Source organism: Lycorma delicatula, chromosome 13, assembly GCF_047948215.1.
Source record: "Lycorma delicatula isolate Av1 chromosome 13, ASM4794821v1, whole genome shotgun sequence".
NCBI classification, from domain to species: domain Eukaryota; kingdom Metazoa; phylum Arthropoda; class Insecta; order Hemiptera; family Fulgoridae; genus Lycorma; species Lycorma delicatula.
This window is the reverse complement of record NC_134467.1, coordinates 1491664-1517699: the sequence shown is the minus strand read 5'-3', so window position 1 is coordinate 1517699 and position 26036 is coordinate 1491664. Positions and strand designations below refer to the sequence as shown.

General features: G+C 29.8%; 1 protein-coding gene across 6 annotated transcripts in view; it reads left to right on the top strand.

Annotated features, from left to right (window-relative positions):
- The first annotated feature begins 561 nt into the window (after positions 1 to 561).
- LOC142334151 (DNA damage-binding protein 2-like) overlaps positions 562 to 26036 on the top strand; it is a 90104-nt gene continuing 64629 nt past the window's right edge. The window contains exons 1-3 of one of the 6 annotated variants that reach the window (XM_075381923.1): positions 562 to 791; positions 2518 to 2759; positions 18912 to 19115. In XM_075381923.1, coding sequence (XP_075238038.1) covers positions 2586 to 2759; positions 18912 to 19115 — 378 coding nt within the window. In that variant the 5' untranslated portion in view covers positions 562 to 791; positions 2518 to 2585. The other 5 variants (XM_075381918.1, XM_075381917.1, XM_075381922.1 and 2 more) reach the window with 5 other exon arrangements.

The following is a 26036-nucleotide window of genomic DNA, read 5'->3' as shown; positions in this document are numbered from 1 at the left end:
AGTTGAGATTCCGGCTAATCGAAATGTCTGCCGATAAAACTTTACGACTACCATTCACATCTGAAGATTTAGATAAGTTTTGGCTTGTTCGCAAAGTAAATATGGAGATTTAGCCATTGAAAAATATTAATCCCTTTTGCCATGTCTTACCTCTGTGAAAAGGGGTTTTCGTCTATGGTTGCACTAAAAACGAAACATAGGAATCGTCTTTAATCACTTTAAAACATTTTGCTTTTGTGTGTTTCTAACATAGATGAAGTGGAAAACAAACGCAACCTACTCATTAAATTTATTTTGTTTATATATGTACTTATAAATGTTAATAAGTTAAATGTTTGGTAATGATTTTTTCAGAAAATAATTTCATTACTATTTACGTGTAAAAGTTATAGGCTATTTTCGCGACCCCAGGTTGAGAAACGCTGCATTAGAGGTTGTATTAGTCAACAACAAATTATTCTCATGAAAAAGTTTAATCGACGGTAACCCCTTGAAGTTTACAACTAACATTTCGATTCACTGTATTGTTATTGATTTGCATGTTAAATGTGTGTTCTTTTTTAAAATTGTTTAATATAATTTTAAATCGAGGTAAAACACTATTTCTGGATCCGTTTGCTAATTTAAAATTCAATTTATAATTACATATTTTATTTTACTGCATCGGGAATTGTTTCGCACAAAGGTGTCCTTGATGAATAAATGTGCGTCGTTATTTTACATTTACTAATATGCTTGCGTGAGAGGAAAGTTGACAGAGTTATTCGCGGGATGAGGTATGTGAGTGTTGTGTATGTATTCGTTCTTTTATGTGTTCCTACTTAACCTATAAGTTGTTTTTTTTAAATATTTAAATGTTTTTTTATATATTACTGAAATAAAATACTATTACAGTGGATACATAAGTAAATATTAGAATTGAGTTCATTATTTTTGTACCCAAGTTAATTATTTTTGCACAATATTATGAAGGAAACAACCTCGTATTAGGGTTAACCTCGTATTTGGAATTAAAGTTAATTTTTATGTTAGTACTTTACTTCAGTCAAGTGTAGATGAGTATTATGTGTTGCTAAAGTACAAATATTTTCAAAGTACTTTTGTTGAATTGAGTAAGTTTATCATATACGTATATAAATTACGTAGTAATAACATGTAAATTGAAACTTGGAATAATAGTTTATCAGTAAACGTGATTATTTTACTATCGGATTAAAAAAGAAATGACGGATTAACCACTATATATATATATATATGTATCACATTTACTATTAATAATAAATTGATACTTCATCATATGAGCAAAGCAGAATTACGCTGAAGGTGCAATTATTATTACCAAAAACTAATGATTATTAAAATCACCATTTTATAAAATTTCAATAGTTTTACAAATACTGCTTATTTTATCATTTTGACAACTTTGTAGAATTTTTCAGTAAAAGTATACCCTTGAACCTTATTGATATGTAATAGTGTGTACAATAAAATAAATTCCAAGCAAGACAAGCACATAACAATTTTAGTAACTACATTGAAAAATTTGATCACATGTTTTCAAAAAGCAGCTTTAATAGAAATTAAATGGTTTGATTTATTTAGTTTAATTTGCCGTCTACAGGCACCACTTCTATGTTCTGAATCAAAGTGCTCATTTACTGAATCCTATATTTTCAAAGTTGTGTTCTGATATGGTTAATTAATCCTCTACCTTTGCATTCTACTTCTGGTTTTTTTAACATTAACCATTAGTTAATCCTTTATCCCATTTGACGCAGTTGAATGCTTTTCCCATATCCTTAAAATATGCACTTCTTAAATACCTGCCAAAATTTCATAACTCCACTCCAAACATAATTTATCTCGTGCATACTTTCTGAACACATCACAACAATAGTGGTTTTACACCTAATTTGAATAGAGGCAGAACTCAACAGTGAATCTAGTAATATTTTTATGACTTACACTGAACTGTGGCCAATTTAATTACTGCTCTACAGGCCCAAGAGTATATATTTTTTTTACGTAATTGAACACATTAAATAATTTTTTTAAAATTAAATACTTGCACTTATTTCATTTGCTTTTTGTTGTATATCAAGTACTTATATTTACTTCATGAGTACATTTTTATTTTTTTACAAGATTGATTAAAAACATAATTTAAAATATTAGAATTATAAAAATATATTTCAATCATTACCATCAATTATTGCTATAAAATCAATAATTCTGCTATTATAATTTGTTGGTAAATAATGAAACAACCGTTTTTTTTGTACCCTAATTTAATTATATTTTTAAATACAAAGTCAGATTTGACCAGTTTATTAATTATATTTTTATATATATTTTTTTTATTACATGTATTTTCTCAAAAGTAAGGGATTTAAATTTGTTGTGATCAGTTTCTAATATTTACATGTTTTAGTGTTTGAAAATATGTATTTATTTTTCCCTTTATGATTAACATAATCATATGCCCCTAATTAGATTGATCTTGTTTTTTGTTTTCAGTGATATTCACATGAGTAAACTGATCAGATGTAAAAAATTTAAATTGTGTTTCCTACATTACTTAAATAATGCCACCAAAAAGGGGGAAACGTAATGAACCACAATTGAAAAAACCTAAATATGAACCAGAGAATGATGTACCTGCTCATTTAACATTTTTAGAAAGAGTAAAAAATAAAAACATTGTTAATTTTTTAAAACAAACTCAAAGTGGTAATGTGTCTTCTGTGATATCCGATCAGGTAATTTTTAAAATTAATGTTTTTTTATATCTTTTAAGTAAATGACAACCCTCTAAGAGTGATTGAAAGAGATGAACGTAATGACATACCTGTAGAGTTGTTGGTTTTTTAAATCTTATTTGCTGCTTGAGAATTAATTTATTAGTTTACCATTGTCTTCTTCAGTATTTTCCTCTGGCATATGTTTATTTTTGTTGACTTATATGATTTAATTCATTAGATGTTTAAACAGTCAATATATTGTGAAGTTTGTTTAGTAAACTTCTCTCATATGTTTATCACCTTTGCATGGACTTTTACAATATACATTTTTGTTTACCTTCATGTTTTTAATTTTTTTTTAAGTTTACTCATATTTGTACACTTTATCTGTTTTTATTTAAATAGCTTATTTTATACCACATTCTGTAAATGCAAGGATGAATTTGTATAATTTCAAAATAGACTTTGAAGTTTGATATTAGAAATTCTGTGTTTTCATTTCAAAATTAAAAAAAATGTACAATATTATTGTTATTAGTATATATACTTCTTTCAAAATAGATATAAAAACATGTAAAATGTGCTTCACTTAATTGATGACAGTTGTGAACTTTTTTTATAATTGAGGTAACTGGTTGCAATTTGCGACATTCTTCGTTGTACTGAGGGGCTACTTCAGTGAACATATATTTCACCCTTTTTGATTTTCGAAGGCGGGTGGGGAAATTCAAAAATTTCAAATAGAACCAATGGTCATTTGATATATCATTTTAAAGAGTTTGATGACAGGAAAAATGATACAATTAAAACTAAATTCTTTTGATTCATCATTCCAAAATGGAGGCCAACGATGTATTCATTTCAGATAGTTATAACTACAGTGCTGGCCTCCGTGGTGTGAGTGGTAGCATCTTAAGCTTTCATCTGGAATTGAAGATCCTGGTCAAGCATGGCATTTCCAGATAGTACAAAATTGTCATTTCATTTCATCCTCTGAAGCAATATCCAACAGTGGTCCTGGAGGCTAAAATATATATATATATTTATACACACACACACACACAATATAAGATTCTTTCAGCCTCCATAATGCACAGAATTAGAGAAACTTACCTTTAATTTCTTACTTCAAAATGCTTTCGGGCCTAAGCCCATCCTCAGTGATATTTTGTATAAAATCTTAAACTGTTTACAGTTTACACAATAAATCTATTCTTTTTGCATTTTGTAAAAATTGTTTGTTTAAAATAAAATAAATTTTAAAAAACTTTAAAAACATTTAAAATAAATTTAGAACAAATATTTGTTCAGTCAAGAATGAAAACGTATTCACAATAACTACTAATTTATTACCATTTCTAATCTTTGTATACCAATTTAAATAATTTTGATAAGAATGCCCCATCAAACTGTGTTTGCAGATTTATAAAGCTGAATTCACATCTATATCTATATATTGTATTTTTTATAAATAAAAATTAACTTGAATAACCCTACAGAATTACAAAGTAAATGAAATGACCTACCTTATTTTTTCTTTTCTTTATTCCAATAACACTTTCATGGGATCCCACATCATCAAAATTACAAATCCAACAATTTTTTTTTAATAAAAAATTAAAGATTAAAATTACTATCATATATACAAAACATGAAGTCAATTAAATAAAATAACTACATATATTTAAATATGACGTCAATTAAAAATTAAAATTAAATTTAAAAATAAAAATAATTAGAAAATTTATACCATGTAACCTGGCCAGCCAATGCTACATTATTGAGAGTGGATTTGAAATTATTTATATACATTCTGATTATATCTAAAAACATGTTGCCATGCGTTGCTGCTTTTATAAGAGTGTTGTCTTCATATTCTGTCTGAAAGTTGATCAAGTTGGAAATTCTTTTGTACTTATATATATAAAATCTCTCCAAAAATGTCCAAACTTTTACTGTTATTATTTAAATTATTTAAATTTCTTGATTTCCATTATTTCCAAATTTGTTCAAATATCAGATACAGTATGTTTGTTATTAATAACAAATATTGTTGGTCAGCAACATTAAATAAACCAAATTTACCATTTTTATCATTTCTAATGTGTTTTAAAGATCTAGTTTTAAAACGCCTATTAGTTTTACATATATATATATATATATATATGGTCACAATCATTGCATTTTATTTTATAAATTCTGCATTAATTATGTCAGTGTGATTTTTATTTTTTAAATATTTTATTATATGATTGTTTGTCTTGTATACTGGTTTAAATTTACTTTTATCATAAATATGGGTTATATTTTCAACTACATTATCAGTATATAAATATTTTAAATATACATTGACAATTTTTTTATGCATCATTTATAAGTATAAAAGTTGTATTATTAATTTTTGAAATTTGTTTTCTGTAAATATTATCAATTAAAGAAACATTATAACCGTTATGTTTAGCAATTTGTTTTATAATATCTATTTCTTTGATTAATTGACTTTTATTTTTATTATATTGTGTGTAATTAATTGCTCTATTAATCATGTGTGTACATGTACTAATTTTGTGTGACTACGGATGATTTGAATTTCTATGTATTGTGGTTTTATTGGTTGTGGGTTTCCTATATACCGACATTATAAATTGTTTATTTTTGTTAATTTTGATACTAACGTCTAGAAAATTTATTTCTGTGTTTTATGTCAATTTCAAAAGTAAATTTCAATTTATTATTATATGAACTAATTTTATTAAAATTAGTAAATGTTGATTTTATATAATGGAATTACAAACTACAAAAACATCAACATTCCTAGTCCATAATAGGATATCATGTGTATGAATAATGCAATAAATAATTTTATCTTCAAAATCCTGTAAATAAATCTTGGACATGATAGCTGATAATATTCCTGAATATAATATATATCATTAAGTTTATATTCAGGAAAATACTTTACCGGTTAAAAAATTAATGACCCAATCGATAAATTTTTAAGAATTACAAAAGATCTTGTAGTTAAATACAAGAAAATATTTAATTATAATAATAAATTAAAATATCGTAGCAGATTATATCCATGTATACCTTATTCCCCAAAACTTACAGGTCTTCCAAAATTACAAAATGAAGGTATAACTATGAGACCATTAATTAATTTCAAAACAGCCCAAGTTATATAATTACTAAAATTATTGATAAAGTAATTAGATCAAAGATAAATTAGAATATAAATATAATTAAAAAAAAATGGGTATGAAATTAATTAATAAATTAAATAAGTAAAAAATTATTAATAATGAAACTAAAATGATTAGCTTTGATATAACTAATATGTACCCAAATATGCCCATTCATTATACAATCTCAGTAATAGAAAATAAATTAATAAAATCTGGTGAAAACCAAAAATTTATAAATATTATTGTTATAATACAAATAATATAATATAATAATATTATATTATAATATAATATTATTATATTATAATATAATATTATTAATATAATTATATATATTATATTATTATTATATTATATTTATAATATTATAAATATAATATTATAACAGTAATTAGAAATATTTGTAAGCAGAATTATTTTGAATTTAATGGAACCTGTTATACACAAGAAAATGTTTTACCCATGGGATTTCCCTTAATCTGCTATAATGTCAGAATTTTTTCTGCAGGAATTTGAAAGTAGAATAGTATATGGCATAAATCATGTACATAAAATTTTATTGTGGGTCAGATACGTGGATGATATTTTAGTTATTTATGAACCAGTTATAAATTAATTTTAAATAAATTAAATTTGTATCATAAAAGTTTAAAATTTACATATGAAAGGGAACATAACAGAAATAAATTATTTAGATGTAAATATTAAAATAAATAAAAACAATCAAATAATAACTGGAATATATAAAAAAACCTACCTCAAATGAAATTATTATGAATAGGAGTTCTAATCATCCTTGGTCTCAGAAGATTAATTTTTAAGAATATGGTAAACAGAGCAATAAAATATGTAACGATAAACAGGAATTGTATAATGAAATAAATAGTATAAAGAATATAGCTATAAAAAATGGGGATGTCATACATTATTGATTAACAATATATATAAAAATTTTTCAGTAATACAAATATTACTACATTATTACCCATAAATGACAATAAAAATAGTGAAAATGTTTATGTAAAATACTCATATAAATAAAATTATAGAAAACTTAATTGATGCATATAATGATGAAATATATAAACCTCTTTATTAACCTGATAATCATATAATAAAACATTTAAAATTTTATAATAATGGAAAAGTAAAAAATGAATATTCTTCCAGTATTTATAAAATTAAATGCAATAATTATGAAAAGATATATATTGGTAAAACGAATTGATAATTTTAAAGATAGATTTAATGAACATTGTAGATCGTTTAAAAATAGAAAGATAAGTTTCTTAAATGTTGTTGACCATTTGATAAAATAATAATCATAACTATTTTAGAATGTAATTTGGAAATAGTCAAAAAAGTAAATATTGAAGATGAAAATAGTAATAAAAAATTGGAAATTTTATAAAAATTGTATATATATATATATATATATAAATGTGAATTCAGTCTTATAAATCTGCAAACAGTTTGAAATAAAAAATTAAAATTATTTAAGATGGTATACAAAGATAAGAAATGATAAATTAATAGTTATTATAATACTTTTTCATTCTTGACTGAACAAATACTTGTTCTAAATTTATTTTAATGTTTTTAAAGTTTTTTAAAATTATTTTATTTTAAACAAACAATTTTTACAAAGTGTAAATAGCTAATAACAGTTATTGTGTAAATTGTAAACAGTTAGAATTTATAAAAAAATATCACTGAGGATGGGCTTAAGCCCAAAAGCATTTTGAAGATGTAAAAAATTAAAGGTAAGAGTGTTTCTGTAATTCTGTGCTTTGCGAAGGCTGAAACAATATTATATTATTGTATATGTAGATATTTATGTTCAGAGGAAAACAAAAGGACTATAAAAATTTAACCTAAATAAATTAAGTTATATAACTATGGTTGTATGCTACCCTTTCATTTTTATTTTAAGGTATCCCAATTCTCTCTGGAAATCCTCTTCGATAAGAAAGGTTTGCAAACTCAGTTAAGCCCCAGTTTAAAGTATTCGGCCTTCAGGGAGGGTGGGGGACAGCAGCAGCTGAAATATTTAAATGAAACATATGGTCGTGTGATATCTTTTTTTAAAGATCTTTGTGGTACAACCAAACAGTATAAAAAAAATTAAATTCTTACTATTTAAACCAAAATGGCAACTACAGATATTATTACATTAATTAAAAATTGAAAAATTAATTATTAAAATTTTTTAAATACTTTTATAACCTATGATGCTCCCGATGACATAAGGATTTCAAAGTGGGGTCACACATCTAAATCAATTCAGCTGTTGAGCTGCTGCAGTGAAACAAACATACAGACATACATCCAAATGCCCAGATACATTACTCTCATTTGTGGGCAATCTTGTAAAAATATTTGTAAGTCAATAACTTCACGCATATGAGATACAAGGTTTCCAAATCGTCAGAATGAAGCGTTTAGATATGAGTTATTCAGAAATGACTTGCTAATCTGATAGATTTTTTAAATTTATTTAAATATTTATAAATAACTTGATCCACCAAGTACAGAATAAAATTAAATTAGGTAGGATGACACTTACCTTATATCATTTTTATATATATATATACATCTTCAGTTGATCCAATCTTTTAATTGTTTACGAAAAATTACATATTATAAATACACTACATTAACAAAATACAGTAAAACAAAATTTGTTAAAACTTTGGATATAAATTATAAAATCAATTCAAATCAAAATGGAATTAAATTTTTTTTTTCTTTTAAATTTAAAAGGTATCTACGTATTACGTATTTACGTATGCAATAATTACTGAATTTATTAAATAAATACTCAAAAAATTATGGTGTTAATTAGTCAAAGTTAGCAAGCGAAGGGAGCGTAGGTTAAGTTTGGTTAAATTATTTTTATAAAATAAATATATTAAAATTAATAAAGAGACTGCTTTGAATCTATGTTAAACTCTATATTGGCCCATTTTCCACCGAAATCCGATTGACTACTTTGCTTTTAAATAAAGCTGTAGCTGCGGTGGCGTTAATACGTAAGTACCATTTAAAATTTAAGATGTAAAATCAAAATTAAAAGTTAAGAATTCCATATATAAAAATATGTCCTCAAATCATAAAAATATTAATTAAAAGGTAAAATGATAAATACGTTAAAAAAGAATGAATATGTGTGTACAGTTTGGTTAGGCAATATTATTTTATAAATAATTATTATAATACTATCTATTTTCTGTCAGTAATATAATTAGTGTCATCCTACCTAATTTAATTTTATTTTGTACTTGGTGGATCAAGTTATTTATTTATATTAGTCTTAAAGTGATTTTAAAAAAATAATATATATATATATATATATATATATATATATATATGCGCCAAGGGAGCTGCTGGACGTGGATGCTACCTTTCCGTTCCAGCTAGCCCGAAGGTGAACCCAGCAGCAGAAGCCAGGTCAGTGTGGGATCGCTTGGGGAGAACTGCCTCAGCTGCACTGGCAAAAGACAACGATGCCGACCCGACACTGCGGGGCTCTGGGGGCCACCACTGCCATGCTGTAGTGGGGACCTAACTGCTGCTAAGGGGAAGCATGGTCTGATTTCTTTGAACAAGCCACAACTCCTTGATGTCGCCAGAGACCAGCTTCCAGACCCAACAGCTCTTCTCAGAGCTAACGCAAAAAAAAAAACAGCCCCTTTTCAGGGTTACCACAAGGTTATTAGTTATAACGAGCTATCAAAGCCAATCAGCGACAACAACAGCCCTTCTCAGGACTACTACAAGGGTATTAAGTGCCACGCGCTATCGAAGCCATTCAGCAACAATATATATATATATATATATATATAATATATATATATATATTTAAATAGGCTATGACGCTCTTGGTAACATTAGTATTCCAACACAGGGACATACATCTAAATCGGTACACCCATTGAGCTGCTACGGTAGAACAAACACACATACATATATATATATACACGCCACAAAATACATTACACGTGTTTTTGGAGTAGTCATGTAAAAAGAATGAAATATACAGTTCAAGGAAGAATGTTGTATAACTGAGAACCAGTTATCTCAATTATAAAAAAAAAAGTTAGAGGGGGGTATAAGTTACCTTTTAGCCACTTGATATATATATACCTATCTGTAGGTATATGTATATATATATAAAACTTTGATATCTTTATATATGTATATATATATATATATTTATACTGTTTTTAAAAATGAATATCAAGGTTTTAAAGCTATGTAATATTTCTCAAGTTTCACATACTTGCTCTTTCATTTCACATGTGTAATTAATCAAAGTATTTTTTAAATATATTAATAAAGTATCTTTATATATATATATATATATATATAAAGATATCAAAGAACTCAAACAGTTCTAGCCATCTGCAAGCTCATAAACTGTCTCCTGTACCTTTCGTTTGAAAGCACTAGTGGTAAAGATGGTGTGTCCCCCCCCAACAGAAAGCATTCTGTGTTTTGCAGTTTGCAAAGAGTGAATCTGTAGTTATCGTTCAACGAGCATTCCGTTTGAAGTTCTGTTGTGATCCCCTACATGAATAACATTTGTAGAAGATATAAACAGTCTGAAACCATTGGCAGTATTTGTAAAGGGAAGAGCACAGGACAACCGAGTGTGATTGAAAACAATGTTGAACGTGTAAGAAAGTATTTTATGCATAGTCCTAGGAAATCTGTTGGGAAGGCTAGCTGTGAATTGGCAGTTTTAGTGATGTCTGTGTAAAGGGTTTTAAGGAAACTCCTACAACTGTGTCCATATCATTTACAGCTGTTATAAGATCTAAAACCTACAGATTATGGTAGCTTTGCAAATGAAATGATGCACTATTACGATGAAGAATTTATCACGTCTTATTCAGTGACAAATCAACATTTCATATTAATTGTAAAGTTAATGTTCATAATGTGTGTATCTGGAGATCAGAAAATCCTCATGAAATATTGCAGTGTGAATGGGACTCCTCAAACCTGAATGTTTTTTGTGCCGTATCTCAAGATTACGGATCGTTTTTTTTTTTTGCAGAAGCAAGTAAATTTGGAATGAACTATCTTGATATGCTATAACTATGGCTCTTTCATCAACTCCAATATGAACCGTAGAACTTTTTGGCAACAAGATGGTGCGTTTCCTTGCTGGTATAATGTATGTGATCGGTTGAATGAAATTCTCCCCAATCGCTGGATTGATCATCAGGAACCAGATGACAGGGGTTGTTTGCCATGGCCTCTATGTTCGCCTGATTTGACCTCATGTGGTCATGTGGTCCCTTTTTCTTTGCGAAAGGGATCAGTGTATGTGCCATTGTTACCAGCTGATCTACATAATTTGAGACACAATATTGACGCCATATGCAAAGTAGAACCAAATTAAACCTCTGAGAATTTATGTTCTGAAATTGAAATTCATCCAATAAACTAAGATATCAAATTTTTCTTAATTTAGTGTATAGGGATATTAAGATATAAAAAACTGTAGAGAAAGGCAATTTAAATACACAAAGCAGACAGTTGTGTATGTAGGATATAGTAAATGTTAAGATTAAGATATTTACAAAGACCATAAAGGGTGGAGAATAGCAACAAACTGGTTAACTAATTGATAATTACAATTAAGATCTGTTTTAATTGATCATTGTCTGTAATTGGGCAAATTTGTCTTCAAATAAAGAAATATGTTATATAAGTATTTACTACAGACCTGATTTTTAGTTCTACAAGCTCATATTTTACTTTATTTAGTGTCACCCTTTCAACAATTTTCTTTCTTAACGTATCACAGATGTTAAGAAGATGACTCATAATATGTGTTTCATAATTTGTCATACGTTAAAGTAAACTATTATTACACGTGCAAAGGGCCAAGGGAGTTTGTTAAATCAAGCTTCTAAGGATTTATGTTCTGATACTGATGATTCACTCAATAAACTAAAAGTGGTTTTCATCTAATAAGTTAATTTTCAGTAATTTAAAAACAAATTTGATAAGGATCCAATGAAAAGGAAATGAACACATTGATGGACTGGAATTGTAATTGAGGGAAGGATTGTGTGCACGGAAGAAGTTAGGAAGAAGATAATCAATCATTTCTGCATATTACAAAGATAAAAACATCAGTCGGAAACCACTTGTTGCATTAGCTTCTAAACTACCCTATCAGCACAGAAAGTATGAGGACTTTCATTTGAGATTTTTATAAAAATAAAACTACATCAGATTTTAGAACAAATTACATTATCTTTTACTTTATTTTATGCTGCATTTGATTAACTTTTATATTTTATTAATTTTTAAAGTTATTTTACACAGTGAGAACGAATAAAGTTGGTACCATTTTTTGAGCTTTTTATTGCCTATCTTAACATTGATTGTGTTAGTAAAAACTATAGGACCAATCACGTTCAAATTTTTACACAATCTAATCCATTCTATTACCTTATAACATCACTAAAGCAATGAGTTTTTAACAAATAGTAAACCCTAATAAATATATTTTAAGCAACATTTTTTGTTAAATATTGTATTTATTGATTTAAAATGATGATGGTAATGACCTTATATCATATTTGTATGTTTTATAGTTCCAGAAATAGATGGTTTTATACATCAAAATAAAAGCTCAAAAATTATTAAATATACCGATATGAAATTTCATAAGTGATAAGGAAATAGAATAAATGTGTTTTATAAAAATTTGAATATAACTGGTCTAGTAATTTTTGGTTATAAGTAATCTAAGTTGAGATATGCAACAGAAAGCTCTTAAGTGGTACCTTTTTTTCAGTCTCACTGAATAATATATCTTAAGAAATTAATAAAAAATAAAAGAAGTTTAATATCAAAAGATGCTAAACAATCTAAATGGTGATACAATTTGTTTTGAAAATCTGATATGATATGGTTTTAGTTTCATAAAGTTTCAAACTTGAGCGCCCGTACTTTCTAGTGGATTCTAGTATTATTTACTCAGAAAGCTGAAGTTGACTGGATAGAACTTTAATCATCAATTTTGTTGCGTTTTTTTTGTTTGTTGTTTTGCTGTTATTCATTGAGGAGATTATGTGGAGAAGTGTCGTATTGACAAAAAATGTTTAAAATTGAATTATCCTTTAAATGCTGACAGTGTAGAAAAAGTACCGTAATTGAAAAAAACACAGTTTATGCGCTTTTCTTTGTCCAAAATTAACTTTAACAGGAGTTTTTTTTCAGCATAAAAATTAGTTTACTATTATTTTGAACTTCAAGCAACTGTCCATCTTTGGAATTATTTAATCTTCTTATATGTTTTGTTACTATAGAACAGTAATTCTCAACCTTTTAAACTTCATATCCCCCAAAAATTAAAAAAAATATATAGTGATTATTTCATGAACCCCCCCGCCAACCAGTACCTAATGAAACCTAGTTATAGTTAAAATTAGTTAGCTGTGTTGATAGCGACGGGTATGGACATGTACATATGAAGTATACAAACATGAATAATTTTGAGGTTCCAAATTGATGTGTACGTGTTCCTTATAATTTGGTCTGGTTGCATACCTATGAGAGCATCATGTTTGAACATGCATATGATACGTTTGAAAACATCATGCACTCAGCAGTATAAAAAAAGCATAAGGGATTGCAGAACATCAGTTTAGTTTCAAAATGTGTGCTTGGTGCCTTTATTTAAATTTTTAAATTGTAATTTCATTGAAAATAATAATAATACGGTTTCGGGTTTTTAGTGTGTATTCAAACAATGCAACTTTTTTTTTTGTTTTTTTTTTTTAATTAGATTTTATGCAAAATGGATAAATTTGTAAAAAACGAAGCAAGTCATCTACATCTCGTGAAAATACAATATTGTGCAAAGTTATTTAAATTATGGTTTCATTGGATGAAAAGCCACAGTATATTGTTTGCTTTCTAGTCCTCTCCAATGAAAGTATGAAGCCATCAAAATTAATTTGAGACTTGGAAACTAAACATCCAGATTGTAAAAGAAGCCCTTGGAATGTTTTTTTTTAAAGAAAATTACATACTTTGAGAAATAAACAAGCTTCCATTTGTAAATCAAGCCATATTGATAAAAGTACACTTGAAGCATCTTATCTCGTTACATTAAGAGTAACCAAGATGCCCAAACCCCACTTAATCACAGAAAACCTCACATCGCCTGCTGCAGTTAATTTGGTCGGTGTTTTAATAGGATTGAAAGAAGCAAAAAATTCCTCTTTCCACACAGTATCAAGGCGAATCAATGAAATGGCTGCTGATGTTTGATCATGTGATTTAGCAAGTGAGTTCAAGTTAATTCTTTAGTATTCATTTTGATGAATCAACAGATGTGGCAAATATTTCTCACTTCTTATGTTTTGCAGATACGAATGTGATAGGGACAAATCAAACAAAAAAAATGTTGTTTTGCAAATCAATTTTTGGTCATGCAACAGGACAATGTCTTTTTGATGTTTTTTATGAAGCTATTAAAAACTATAACATAAATTGGAAATGTATTGCAGTATGTAGTGTGGTGCAAAGTTGATAACAGTAAAAAACAGTGAATTTCTGAAAAAATTAAAAGATCATCTTATACCTAGAGTATGAACTTCACAGACATGCTTTTGCCACAAAAAATATGCCGGAATATCTCTAAGCTGTAAAAATGTTTAATCTTATTAAAAGTCGACTATTACAGAAAGGTTCTTTGCTAAACTATGAGATGAAATGGGCGAAAAGAAAATATCTCTTCTATTTTCCATACAGAAGTCAGATGGTTATCGCAGGGGAAAATGTTAACCCAGTTATTGGAATTGAGAGATGAATTAATAATATTTTTCCAGGATAAACAACTGCCATTCTCAGTGTTTCTAAAGAATAATGAGTATATGTTGGTGTTGCCTTATGTAGCTGATGTGTTTTCGCATTTAAATGAATTTGCATACAAGGATGCGATAAACATTTTATTTTTGACATAGAAAGTTCATGTTTTCATCAAGAAAGCTTGATATGAATTATTCGCCTTCATTGATATGTTTTCTCCTAACTTCCGAATATATTGCGAAAAATTTGCATGAAGACAATATTATTCACCACAGTTTGGATTAATAGCATGAAGATGCATTTGCATGAAATAAAAATTCAGTTGAATAAATTATAGAATAATAGATTTATTTTCAAATTTTGTAATTTCCATGTTATTTAGAAGGAAATGAGAAAGAGAAAAACTGACATTATGATTCCACTCAGTAACAGTAATCAAGTTGAGTGAGTTGTAAACCTGGTAGTGCAAATTTTCTCATTTTTCCGACATAGTGCTTTAATGAACAATTCAAAATAAACATGTGTGTATTTATTATTAGAATGTTTAATGTTTTTGGCTTTATCTTTCGGTTTCTCTTTCATTAGTTTTGTGATGTATACAAAAAACAATCCTATTAATTTTCAAAAGAAACTTAACAGCAGAAAGCCTAAGAATCATACAAGATAATGATTGATATTTATTTAAAATATTATAAATAATAAGAAATTCATTAGCTAACAAAAAAGCATTGATATTAAATATTATAAAAGTAATGTTTTATTATTATTCAGTATGATTTTAAATTACAGTCGATCTTTCTTAATTGAGTTAAATGGGGATGTAGTCAGTTTGGTAACGTAAACCTTCAATATACTTTGACTTAGTACCGTAATAAATTCTTATAAAATGAGAAACCATTTGAATAAATGGGTGTCTTGTAAGAATGATGTGATTTGGGCTTTAATGTTATACCGCAAAAGTACTTGTGAACAGTCAACTAGTTTTCTAAGTAAACAATATAAGAACATGCTATTAGTGTAAAAAGTATTGCGCTCAAGTTTGAAACTTTATAAAAATAAAGCTGTACATCAGATTTTCAAAAAAAATTGCATCAACTTTTAGATTACTTTAGACTTCTTTTGATATAAACTTTTATTTTTTATTAATTTTTTAAGATATAGTATACAGTGAGATTGAATACCGTCTTTGAGCGTTCCGTTGTGTATGTTAAGTTAAATTACTTGTAACTAAAAACTATTAGACCAGTTATGTTCAATTTTTTTATTCAAACAAGTCTATTCTATTAGCTTATCTCTAATATAATTTAAAAATATATATTTAAAAAATATATCTAATATAATAATTTTAAAAAAATAATACCTGCCATCAACACCAATATACTAAAACAACAGTAATGTCTTAAAATATAAGTATATCAGATATATACTGGACTTTTGCCTTCACGGGTCGTATATAAACATGAGTGGGCTGGTGCGGAGGGATATTAATGGTGGAGATCTGAGGAGGGGTGAACGCTCTAATCATCTCAGCATTTGCATCTGCAGTCAGTAGCATAATTTCAGAGCAAGAGGTTCCATCATCGGTTGTTCTGTGTATTATAGTGAAGTTACTCACGACTAAGGGCATCAAACCCTCCAAAATTTTAACTATCTGCCTTTGCAGTTTGGGGATACCAAATTGTAGTGTGAACCTACAAAAAACGAATCACAATAGGCATTTGAGGACAAATGTGACAGATGCTAACATTTGATCATTCAGTGATTTCATTGAAGACGATCAGTGCCTTACAGTTGATGTAATCGCTTCAAAAGTGAGTATGGTCATGTAATTTCCTGTTGACTTTTCACCTGAAATCAGAAACAGGCTTGACAGGAAATTTTTTCAAAGACTCCTGAATTGATTGCAACTTGAGGGGAATAATTTTTTGCATCAAATAGTCACATCTGATGATACATGGGTCCATCACTAAATTCCCGATTCAAAATTGATGAGTATTGAGTGAGGAGTAGAGAGCATTACTGTGTATATACAAAAATGCATTTTTCGGCATTTCCTGATCGTCTTTTAGGACTGGAAATGCATATTGCTTGTTAATTTTCTCCATGAACATTACACTGAGAATGTTGACAGTACCGCCAGCCATTGGATGAAGTGAAAGCTGACTATTGCTACAAAAGGCGCTGTCAGCCAATCAGAGATGTGATTCTCCTTCATGACAACAGCAGACTCCATTAGTACTCATGATAACCTGGACGAAATTTACTGGAAAACGGTAGAACATCTCTCATACAGTCCAGATTTATCCCCCTGCAATTTCTTTTTTTTTGGGGCATTGATTCCAGAGCAACAATGTAGAGTTTTTCCACAGTTGGCTTGTGGCATGTACTCATTCTTTTTATGAAAAAAGGATCCACATACTCCATATTTTGAAAAATTTGTAGAACCTCAGGGAGTCTAGCTAGAAAAACAATAAACACGTTTTGTATTTTTACTTATAACTAATAAATGTTAAAAACATCTGGTCTATATTAGACCCTGATCCTCATATTCATAATGTTGTTCTTAAAAGTTATGTCCACACTCATCCATTCTCTCTCTATTTATGACAAATTATTTATAACTTTGCTTTTGCAAGCCGTGAAAAGTATTAAAAATCCCATCCACACTTTACCTCGTCAAATCCATACCTTGCTTCTGCTGCTGCATTAGCATACTACTGTAGATAGTAATTCATATTTGCTTTGATTTATTTAGATGGGGTCAAGGCAGTATTACCTTAACTGGACAAAAGTCAATATTTTAAAAGATGTGAATTCAGAATAAAAATGTGGGTGTGGCCTATGTTATATTATGTATCAGATTTTTATGTAATTCTGGTTACGAATGTGTAATTTATCCTTTATCTAGTTTTTAAAAGCTTCTTCACAAGTTTTGAACTCCTTGTAATAATTTTACCTACCCAACAGGCCATAACTTAGAATCCCATAGTTGCATCAACTTGTAGTTACTGAGCATCTAATTTTGATAAAAAGCATGCAAATTAAAAAAAAAAATAAAATAAAATTAATTAATTAAAATAATTTTTCCCATTTCAATAGGACTACCTCCTACATAGACGAAATTATATTGTACATGAGGGTTATGTAGTCTTTGTAATGATTACCAAAATAGCATTTCTTTCAGTACTTATCTTTCAAGCAATATGGCTCACATACAACCGATTGGTTCTTTAAATTTTTCATATCCATTGTTTGTTCTAACCGATAAGTAAAAACCGTGTGGGTTTCCTTATATGCATCTCTACAACAACCTATCATGTAACTTAGGATGATCGATTAACTTGATCATTTTAACATGAACAGTGATTTTTACCATGATTGACACAGTCGGAAAGTCACAGATGAGTTGTATATTTTTCTTGTTTCATCCCCTTCACTTGGTGAAAAAAAAATACAAAACCAAACATTTAATAATTACATAGCACCCAAAACATTTTACACTTTATACTAGATTTGGCACCTTACTTGGTACTCAAAATAATTTTTATTTTAACAGCATTCAAACTACTCTGTCTATCTCGGTAGCGGAGTGGTAGCATCCTTCCCTCCAGAGGTCCCGGATTGGAATCCCAGTCAGGCACGACATTTTTCATTGCTAAAAAATTCCATTTCTATCTTCCACACAAGCTTCTGGCTTATGTGGCAAGATCATCAAGAAAAAAGGAAAAATAAATAGATTACTCTACTATCTGAAAAATAAAATATTACACATTAGAATATTGTTTATGAAATTATATCTTTTTAAGATTTTCTCTGGCAGCATCTGAAGTGTGCTGGAACTCTGTCTAGGGAGGATACATCTAAAAAATGCCACAAAATCTATAAGGTTATTGTGTCCTTAAGCAAGTATCAGGTGCTGTTATTAAGGTGACATATCCCTTATTTAGAAATTGCATGTCTTCTTACATGTCGACACGACTTGAGGCTCCCCTGGTAGAATCACTACATATTTATATGTTCATACTTTCAAAATCTTGATGTATAAATTCTACACTTTTTTGGGTTTTTTTTTCATTTACAATACATAAATATTATTAAAATACTTTTAATATTTTATTTTGTACTTTAAGACTTTTTTTTGTAGATAAAAAGATGGGCCGTAATAAAGCAAGTATCAGATTTTTCTGCAATTCAAGAGACATTCATTCAACGTATTACTGCTATATGTTGGCATCATGCCATTTCACAACAGAATGTTATCGCTGTTGGTATTAAGAATGGTTATATACTTATAGGCAAAGTTTGTCAAATAACAAAAGAATTTAAACATTTAAGTACATTTGATGAGGTAATACTACAATTTTTTTTTAAATTTTATTTAATAACATTCTTTATGATATTAATGTGTATGATTAAAATTAAAAGCTCATGTAGAGATGATTAATGCATGAATCTCACCAATACCCTATCTATTATACTGTAGAAAAAGGTTATCTGGTAATAATACAGATAACATTCATGCTTTCTAATGATTACTATAGCAACAATTTTAAACAGTTAGTTATTATATTAGAATGATCATAATTATATTTAACGTATTTTTGTATACTTCTACCCAGTTTGAATATAATACCAGGGTCGTTAAGAAAGTTCTTAGCCTGACCCAGAAATGGTGCAAGTATGACTAAATGACTTTGATCTTTTAGATGGTGTACGGCAAAGTTGCAGATGAGTACAGTTAGTTGTTTTTGTTTGTGGTGATCGAGTAAACCAAATATGTTTTGACATTTTCTGAAAAATGGTTAAAATTTCAGTTGTTATAAAGTCTTTGTTTTGAAAGGTTTAACCCTGACAGACATACTACTTAGATTCAAATTTAAAGGATTTTTCCCCTTCATTTTGACAGTAAAATGTGGGTGAATTTAAATATGGTCATACATTCATTCAAGATTATGAATGCTTGGAACACTTAAAAACCACAACAACCAACGAAATAATCACGAAGACTCTTAAATTATGCTCTATTAAATAGTTTCTAACTGAAGGTACAAGAAGTTGCTGTTACAACTAACATCTCAGTATATTTTACGCAATTTTCTGCTCAATAGATGCCATGTTTGTTAAAAGTCAACCAAAATTGCATTTGACTGAACAATCCTGTAAGGTGTTTAGACTTATATATTCCTCTCTGTTTAATAATGTTAGTTGAAACATGATTTGCCATTACATGCCGGAGACCAAACGGTGGGTGGGAGCAGGTAAAAGTATGTCTAAGAAAAGTGAAAGTATACAATCTACAGGAAAAGTCACAGCTACAATTTTTTGGGGATTCTCTTGGGAGTCATGCTCATAGGCTACCTAGGAAAAAGCAGGACCATCACCAGGTAATATTATGCTTCACTGTAGGATCGATTGAAGAGATATTTCTTCACCACAATAATGCACCTACTCTCAAGTCCCAGATTGTTGCTGGTAAACTCCATGACCCAGCTTTGAAGTGCTTCTGTATGCGCTGCATTTGGTTCCCAGCAATTACTTCTTCCACATCTGCAGATAACACTCACCATACAAAGGTTCACTTTAAATGATCAGATCAAAGCTGAAACAACTGCTTATTTTGCAGACTTGGACGAATTGCTTATACTGCGTGTATGAAAAAGTTGAGATTTTTCTAAATGTATCAATTTCAAGGTGATTACATTAAACATTTTTTAAAGATTCCTAAAAAATCGTGTGCTTTCTGAAGAACCCTCATTCAGTAAACAAGAAATTGGTTGTTAATAGCTGTTTGTCAAACATTAATTCTGCAGAATATTTAGCTTTTTACATATAATAAATCACTTTAACATGTTATTTAACGAAGTATTTTATTTTATCTTTCATAATTGTTGTAACTGTAATATGTAATAAGTTTCATCAACCATGTTTTATCAAATGATTTGTCATAAACATAATTATTAAGAATCAAAATTTACTTTTCATCAGATGATACCGTTATACCCTTTAAGGTTTGTTAATGTTATTATTTTTTCTAGTTAGGTTAATTTTTATAAAATATCTTATAAATAAAAGTATAGTAATAATACTATGTGCTGGCTAATCCACTCCATATCTTAACATTTTCAGATGAAAATGACCACTGAATTTTTTAAATTTTCATTTGGTATTTTTTACTGAAGTAATTAATTCTTATTCTTCATTTAAACCCACATAATGCTTCTAAGTTTCAAACAACTTGCTTTTAAATTATATAGAAATTGTTCTTCCGAAGAACCTGAGTTAATTAGTTGCACTTGCATTGTCATTATTGATAGCGTTGTAAATGGGGCATTCATCTTAAAAAAAATTAGGAAACCTGTTTAGTTGATAATTGAATAAATATTCAGTATGTTACAAGCAGGTTTCCTAATCTTTTCAATATTGCTGCCATGAACAACAGTGCTATTTGTAAAGGAATCTTTTATAATTGTATAAATTAAAGTTCCACTTACCAACAATTTTCAAAATATATTTTCAAGTACTTTCAGAGCCATTACTCCATCATCAGGATCAAGATATTAATTTAAAATTCCAATGTATAATTATATTTAAATTAAAAATTGTTATGTTTATAATAGTCAGTTGTCAAGAAATAAAAATAATTTGTACATCAATAAGACCGTAACATCATGTTTGTAAGATGTTTACGACTATTATCGTAGTCTTACTGACATACTAATTATTTTTATTTCTTGATGACCAACTATTATGAACGTAACAATTTTTAATTTAAATATAATGCATTTAAATGTTGAATTAAAGTCATACAAGAAATCCCTGATGATGGAGTAGCAGCCCCGAAAGTACTGGGAAATATATTTTGAAAATTGTTGGTAACTGGAACTTTAATTTATACAATTGTATTAATACAAACGGTGCCAAATGCTTAGTAAATTAAATTTTGTATAATTTTTAATGATCTTCCTTTGTGTGGTTTACAGTAAACAAAATAGTTATAACTTACAATAAATAGAAACTGTAAAAAATTTTGTACAGTAGTTTTAATTACTGCTTTTTACTGTATTTGTCAGTTCAACATCCCATAATATAAATTTTAAGCAGGTAATAAAACTTACAGAATATTTTGTTTTTAATGCCTCAATCCGCTAATAATGTAATTAAATTGAATAACACTTTCAAACCATAATTATCATCTGTTGTTTTTGTTATCATGTTAATTGTGTACTGGATTATTTTTTCCTGAGAATTTCTTATTCCGTTAAGATCTATTTTATATTACTCAATTCACTTCATTTGCTTTTGTTAATGAACTAAAATTCATCAAAATGTATTCACCTTGAAGTCCATCTTGAACTGCAGTTCAGCATATCAAGTTGACAGTTGAGGCTCAAAAGCAGAAACGATCTCTGTATAATACATCTGCACTCATAACATGCATGGCACTTTTTTCGTAGATTAATTTGTAGTAGTTCATTTTAGACCATTTCGATCCTTTTTACATTCATTAAAGTTCATTAACGTTTGTATTATAGTTAAAATAAAATTTTTACAAACTTCTTAAAATTTCATGTACTTAAATAGTTTAAAAACAAAATATTTATCACATCCTTATTTTTAATAGTTTTACAGTTATAACACACAAAAATTGATATGGATATGTGAAAATGTGCTAAAATTTGGGGCAAAATTAACAGAACAATAAAATAATATTTTATTATGACCTCTATGTCAACAGTACTTTTGACAGTGTCTTCATCAGCTACAAGCTTAAATAAATTTAAGTGCATGTTTAAATATTCACAAAAATATAGTACACTGTTATGAATTGTACTATTAATTATTATTACATTCTACACAGTAAGTATGAAAAGTTCCCTAACTAAACTTCTGTAGTTGATAAAAGTAAGTCATCTCTTGAACAGCCAACAAACTATGTAGTACAATATCTGACAAGTGTGTGTACAAAATTTCATCACTCCAGTTTCAAGTTATATTTGGTCGCATAAGTTATGATCATGTGACCTTGTGCGAGCTCGTGACATGAATCATCCTGACCCCTGTAGGGGAAGACACCCTACACCGTCCCCTTCGTTCCTAACCTTATGGGCTTTACTGGAGGTCATCTTAGAAACCTTGGCTTTTGACATATTCCAGGGATATGCCACGAGTGACATGCCCATTGGTGGACTGCTATATAATGAGCTCAAAACAAAACACATCTTACCGAGTCTTAAGTAAGACTGAAAGGACCTAACTAAACAAAGGGACTGAACTACCTACCCATAGAAGGTAAAAGTGAGTTCAACACACTACATGAAACATAAAAATATTATACAAACAATAACAACACAGTAACATTGAAACAAAACAATGGACAAAAACAAAACGTCAACTAATCAGAATAAATCAGGAAACAAATCAGGACAAGCAGAGCTATAGATCCCCTAAGCAGTTCTTTACTTTGTTAAGTGGGCAATAGGGGAGAGTTTTGTCATGACAAAACTCTACTATTGCCCATTCGGCCTGGCTACTCCACTTTACATGGAGATTCAATGCCAACCCAATAAGATCAAGCCGACAGATGGTCTCTGTGCACATTAACTCATAGCTCAAGCACTCATAAAGAACATGGTAGGTGTCATCCAATTGTCCGCTCTGAGGACACGTCCCAGAATCTACCAGGCCAAATTTCTGCATTCTGTTCCTAAAAGCACTATGGCCAGAAATAAACTGCATCATATATTTATTAGGGTACACCAAAAGGGGCATCCTGCAAACCAACAACATTTAGAAAAAGATCGTGCATATAATGAATGCCTACTCTGTCTCATCTCATCTGGCCTGCCACAAGGCATTGCCATGTTATTCAATTTTTCAACATACAACTGCTGCTTCTCAGATGCAATCAAGTCTGTTGGTTTCATGCCTGCAATCACCAAGACTGCCTCCTGTGAACTAGTACAGTAACCACCCATTACCATTAACAATATTAGGCGTTGAGCACTAAAAATATGTCTTGATAACTTTTATATATTAGCTTACCCACCCAAATAGGTGCCACATATAGCATAATAGCCTTGCACACACCTTTATACAGGATGCTCATGGTCTTATAGTTAAGACCCCCAATCAGGACTGACCATACATCGAATACCGAAGAAGGCATTGCAGGCCTTCTCCATGATGTATTAAAGGTGCTTCTTAAATTGCAGTTTCTCATCAAGAAACACCTCAAGTTACTTCTGAACCTGAACATACTTTATACGCTGACTCTTTGAAATATGGACTCGCTGACTCACTGCCAAACAGCCTTTGAGGAGTATCATCGTGGTCTTTTCCAGGCTAAACATCATCTTGTGTTGATGACCCCACAGCCTAAGTGGCTCGGAGCCAACCTCCCTCCACAAGCTTCCTTTGACCAGCTGGAGCACATCGTCAGCATAAGCCACAATGCAATACCCACTGGGCAACCTCAGTCACAGGATAGAATCAAACTCCACCACCCACAATAAAGACCTTACATGCTGCTCTGGGGACACCCTTAGATAGCATCTTGCCAACCTCATGGCTGCCCTTGCAGAGCAACACATCCCAATAACTGAAGTAACTTTACATAACTTGCAATTCATTTACAGTACATTCTCTTTTTTGGAGTTAGTAAATAGCAGAAGGCCACCACAGATTATTGTCCCATAATGCTTCAGAAATGTCCAGGAAAATCCCCAGGACATTCTGTCTCACTGGTCATTACCACACTCATCACACGGTGTATGGCGTCCTCAGTACCCTTTCCGGAATTTATTCCAAACTGATTCTTAATCAACAATCTTTGGGAGGTTAACCTCTTATTTGTACACAGATACAGAATCTTGCCAATCACCAGAAATAACATTAGAGGCCTATATGATAAACTATCAGCAGGATCCTTGTCGCCACCTTTAAAAAACAATTTCACAATCACCTTCCTCCAACCCAGGGAAGTATCCAAACAAAAATTTATTAAATACCCATGTCACACTCTCATACATCCCAACCAAGTAAATAAGAAGCTTCGCCGTTATTCCATCAAAGCCTGGAGACTTACCCATAACTAAACTATAGATAGCTTGACGCACCTCAGCCTCAGTAATTTCCTAGGACACTACACCCTCACAGAACTGAGTGACCTCTCACTGGACCCGCAGATGGTATGTGGTCTCTCCAGCTTCACCGTCATCAGGCAGTAAATCATCTAGTAATTTGTGTAAAATCTCAGAAGTATCTGAAATTACATCAAACCTGGTCAAGAGAGCAGATAAAAGAATGTCCTTTTGTTGTTTGTGTCTCAAGACCCCATATACTGTGCCCCAGGGATCCCTCCTCTGCTCATGAAAAAGGAACGCCAGGAGTTCCTTTTCTCAGTCCGGACTTCATGAAAGTAATGAGATCTCAGATTTCTATATTTAGCAATAAGGACTGCTTGTTCCAGATCACCCTCATGTTCAGAAGCTCTCCGCAAACAACAAACAACCCTCTTCATGATGAACAGCACCCTATCCCATCATGATACAATCCCCTCTTGACCAGAACTTCAGGGAATTGAACACCCAGCAGCATCATGAAAAGCCACCGACAAACCAACTGCCAGATCTTCCAAATCCAAGACATCTAGACTTTGATCAAAAACTCAGAATCTGGATGAAAGTAAATCAACAAATTTCTTCCACTTCACATGCCTGTGCAGGAAATATGCCTGTGCTTAACCGGAACTTTATATCGGTAGCGCTCACTCAATCCATCAGCAATCTCATAGATAATCGATGATCACTAAAGCAATCATCAACTACCTTCCAATTACAAGCATTGGCAGGGATAAACCTATCAACAGTAACATTGATGTTTGTTCCACCAAACAATCAATACTCATCTACCATACCTACGTTGGTGGGCAACTCACCAGATATGTTATATACCTGTAGATCATGCTAGGCTAAAATGCCCTCTATTAATTCACCACCAACATCAGTGAAACCGCTATACCACAAGAGTGACTTAGCATTCACATATGCACCTATAGGGATTGGATCAGTGCCAGAGAATCGTTAATATTTTATCCTGGATCTCAAGATGACAATCGGCAAGATCTATAATGGAAATATGAATTAACAACATACAGATGCAAGTTCTGAACACCCATATGGACAATGACATGATAATTATTCAAGAGCTGTCGAATAAAGACACAATCAAGTTTCCTTCTGCACAAAACAGTGGACACGCTTCCAGAACC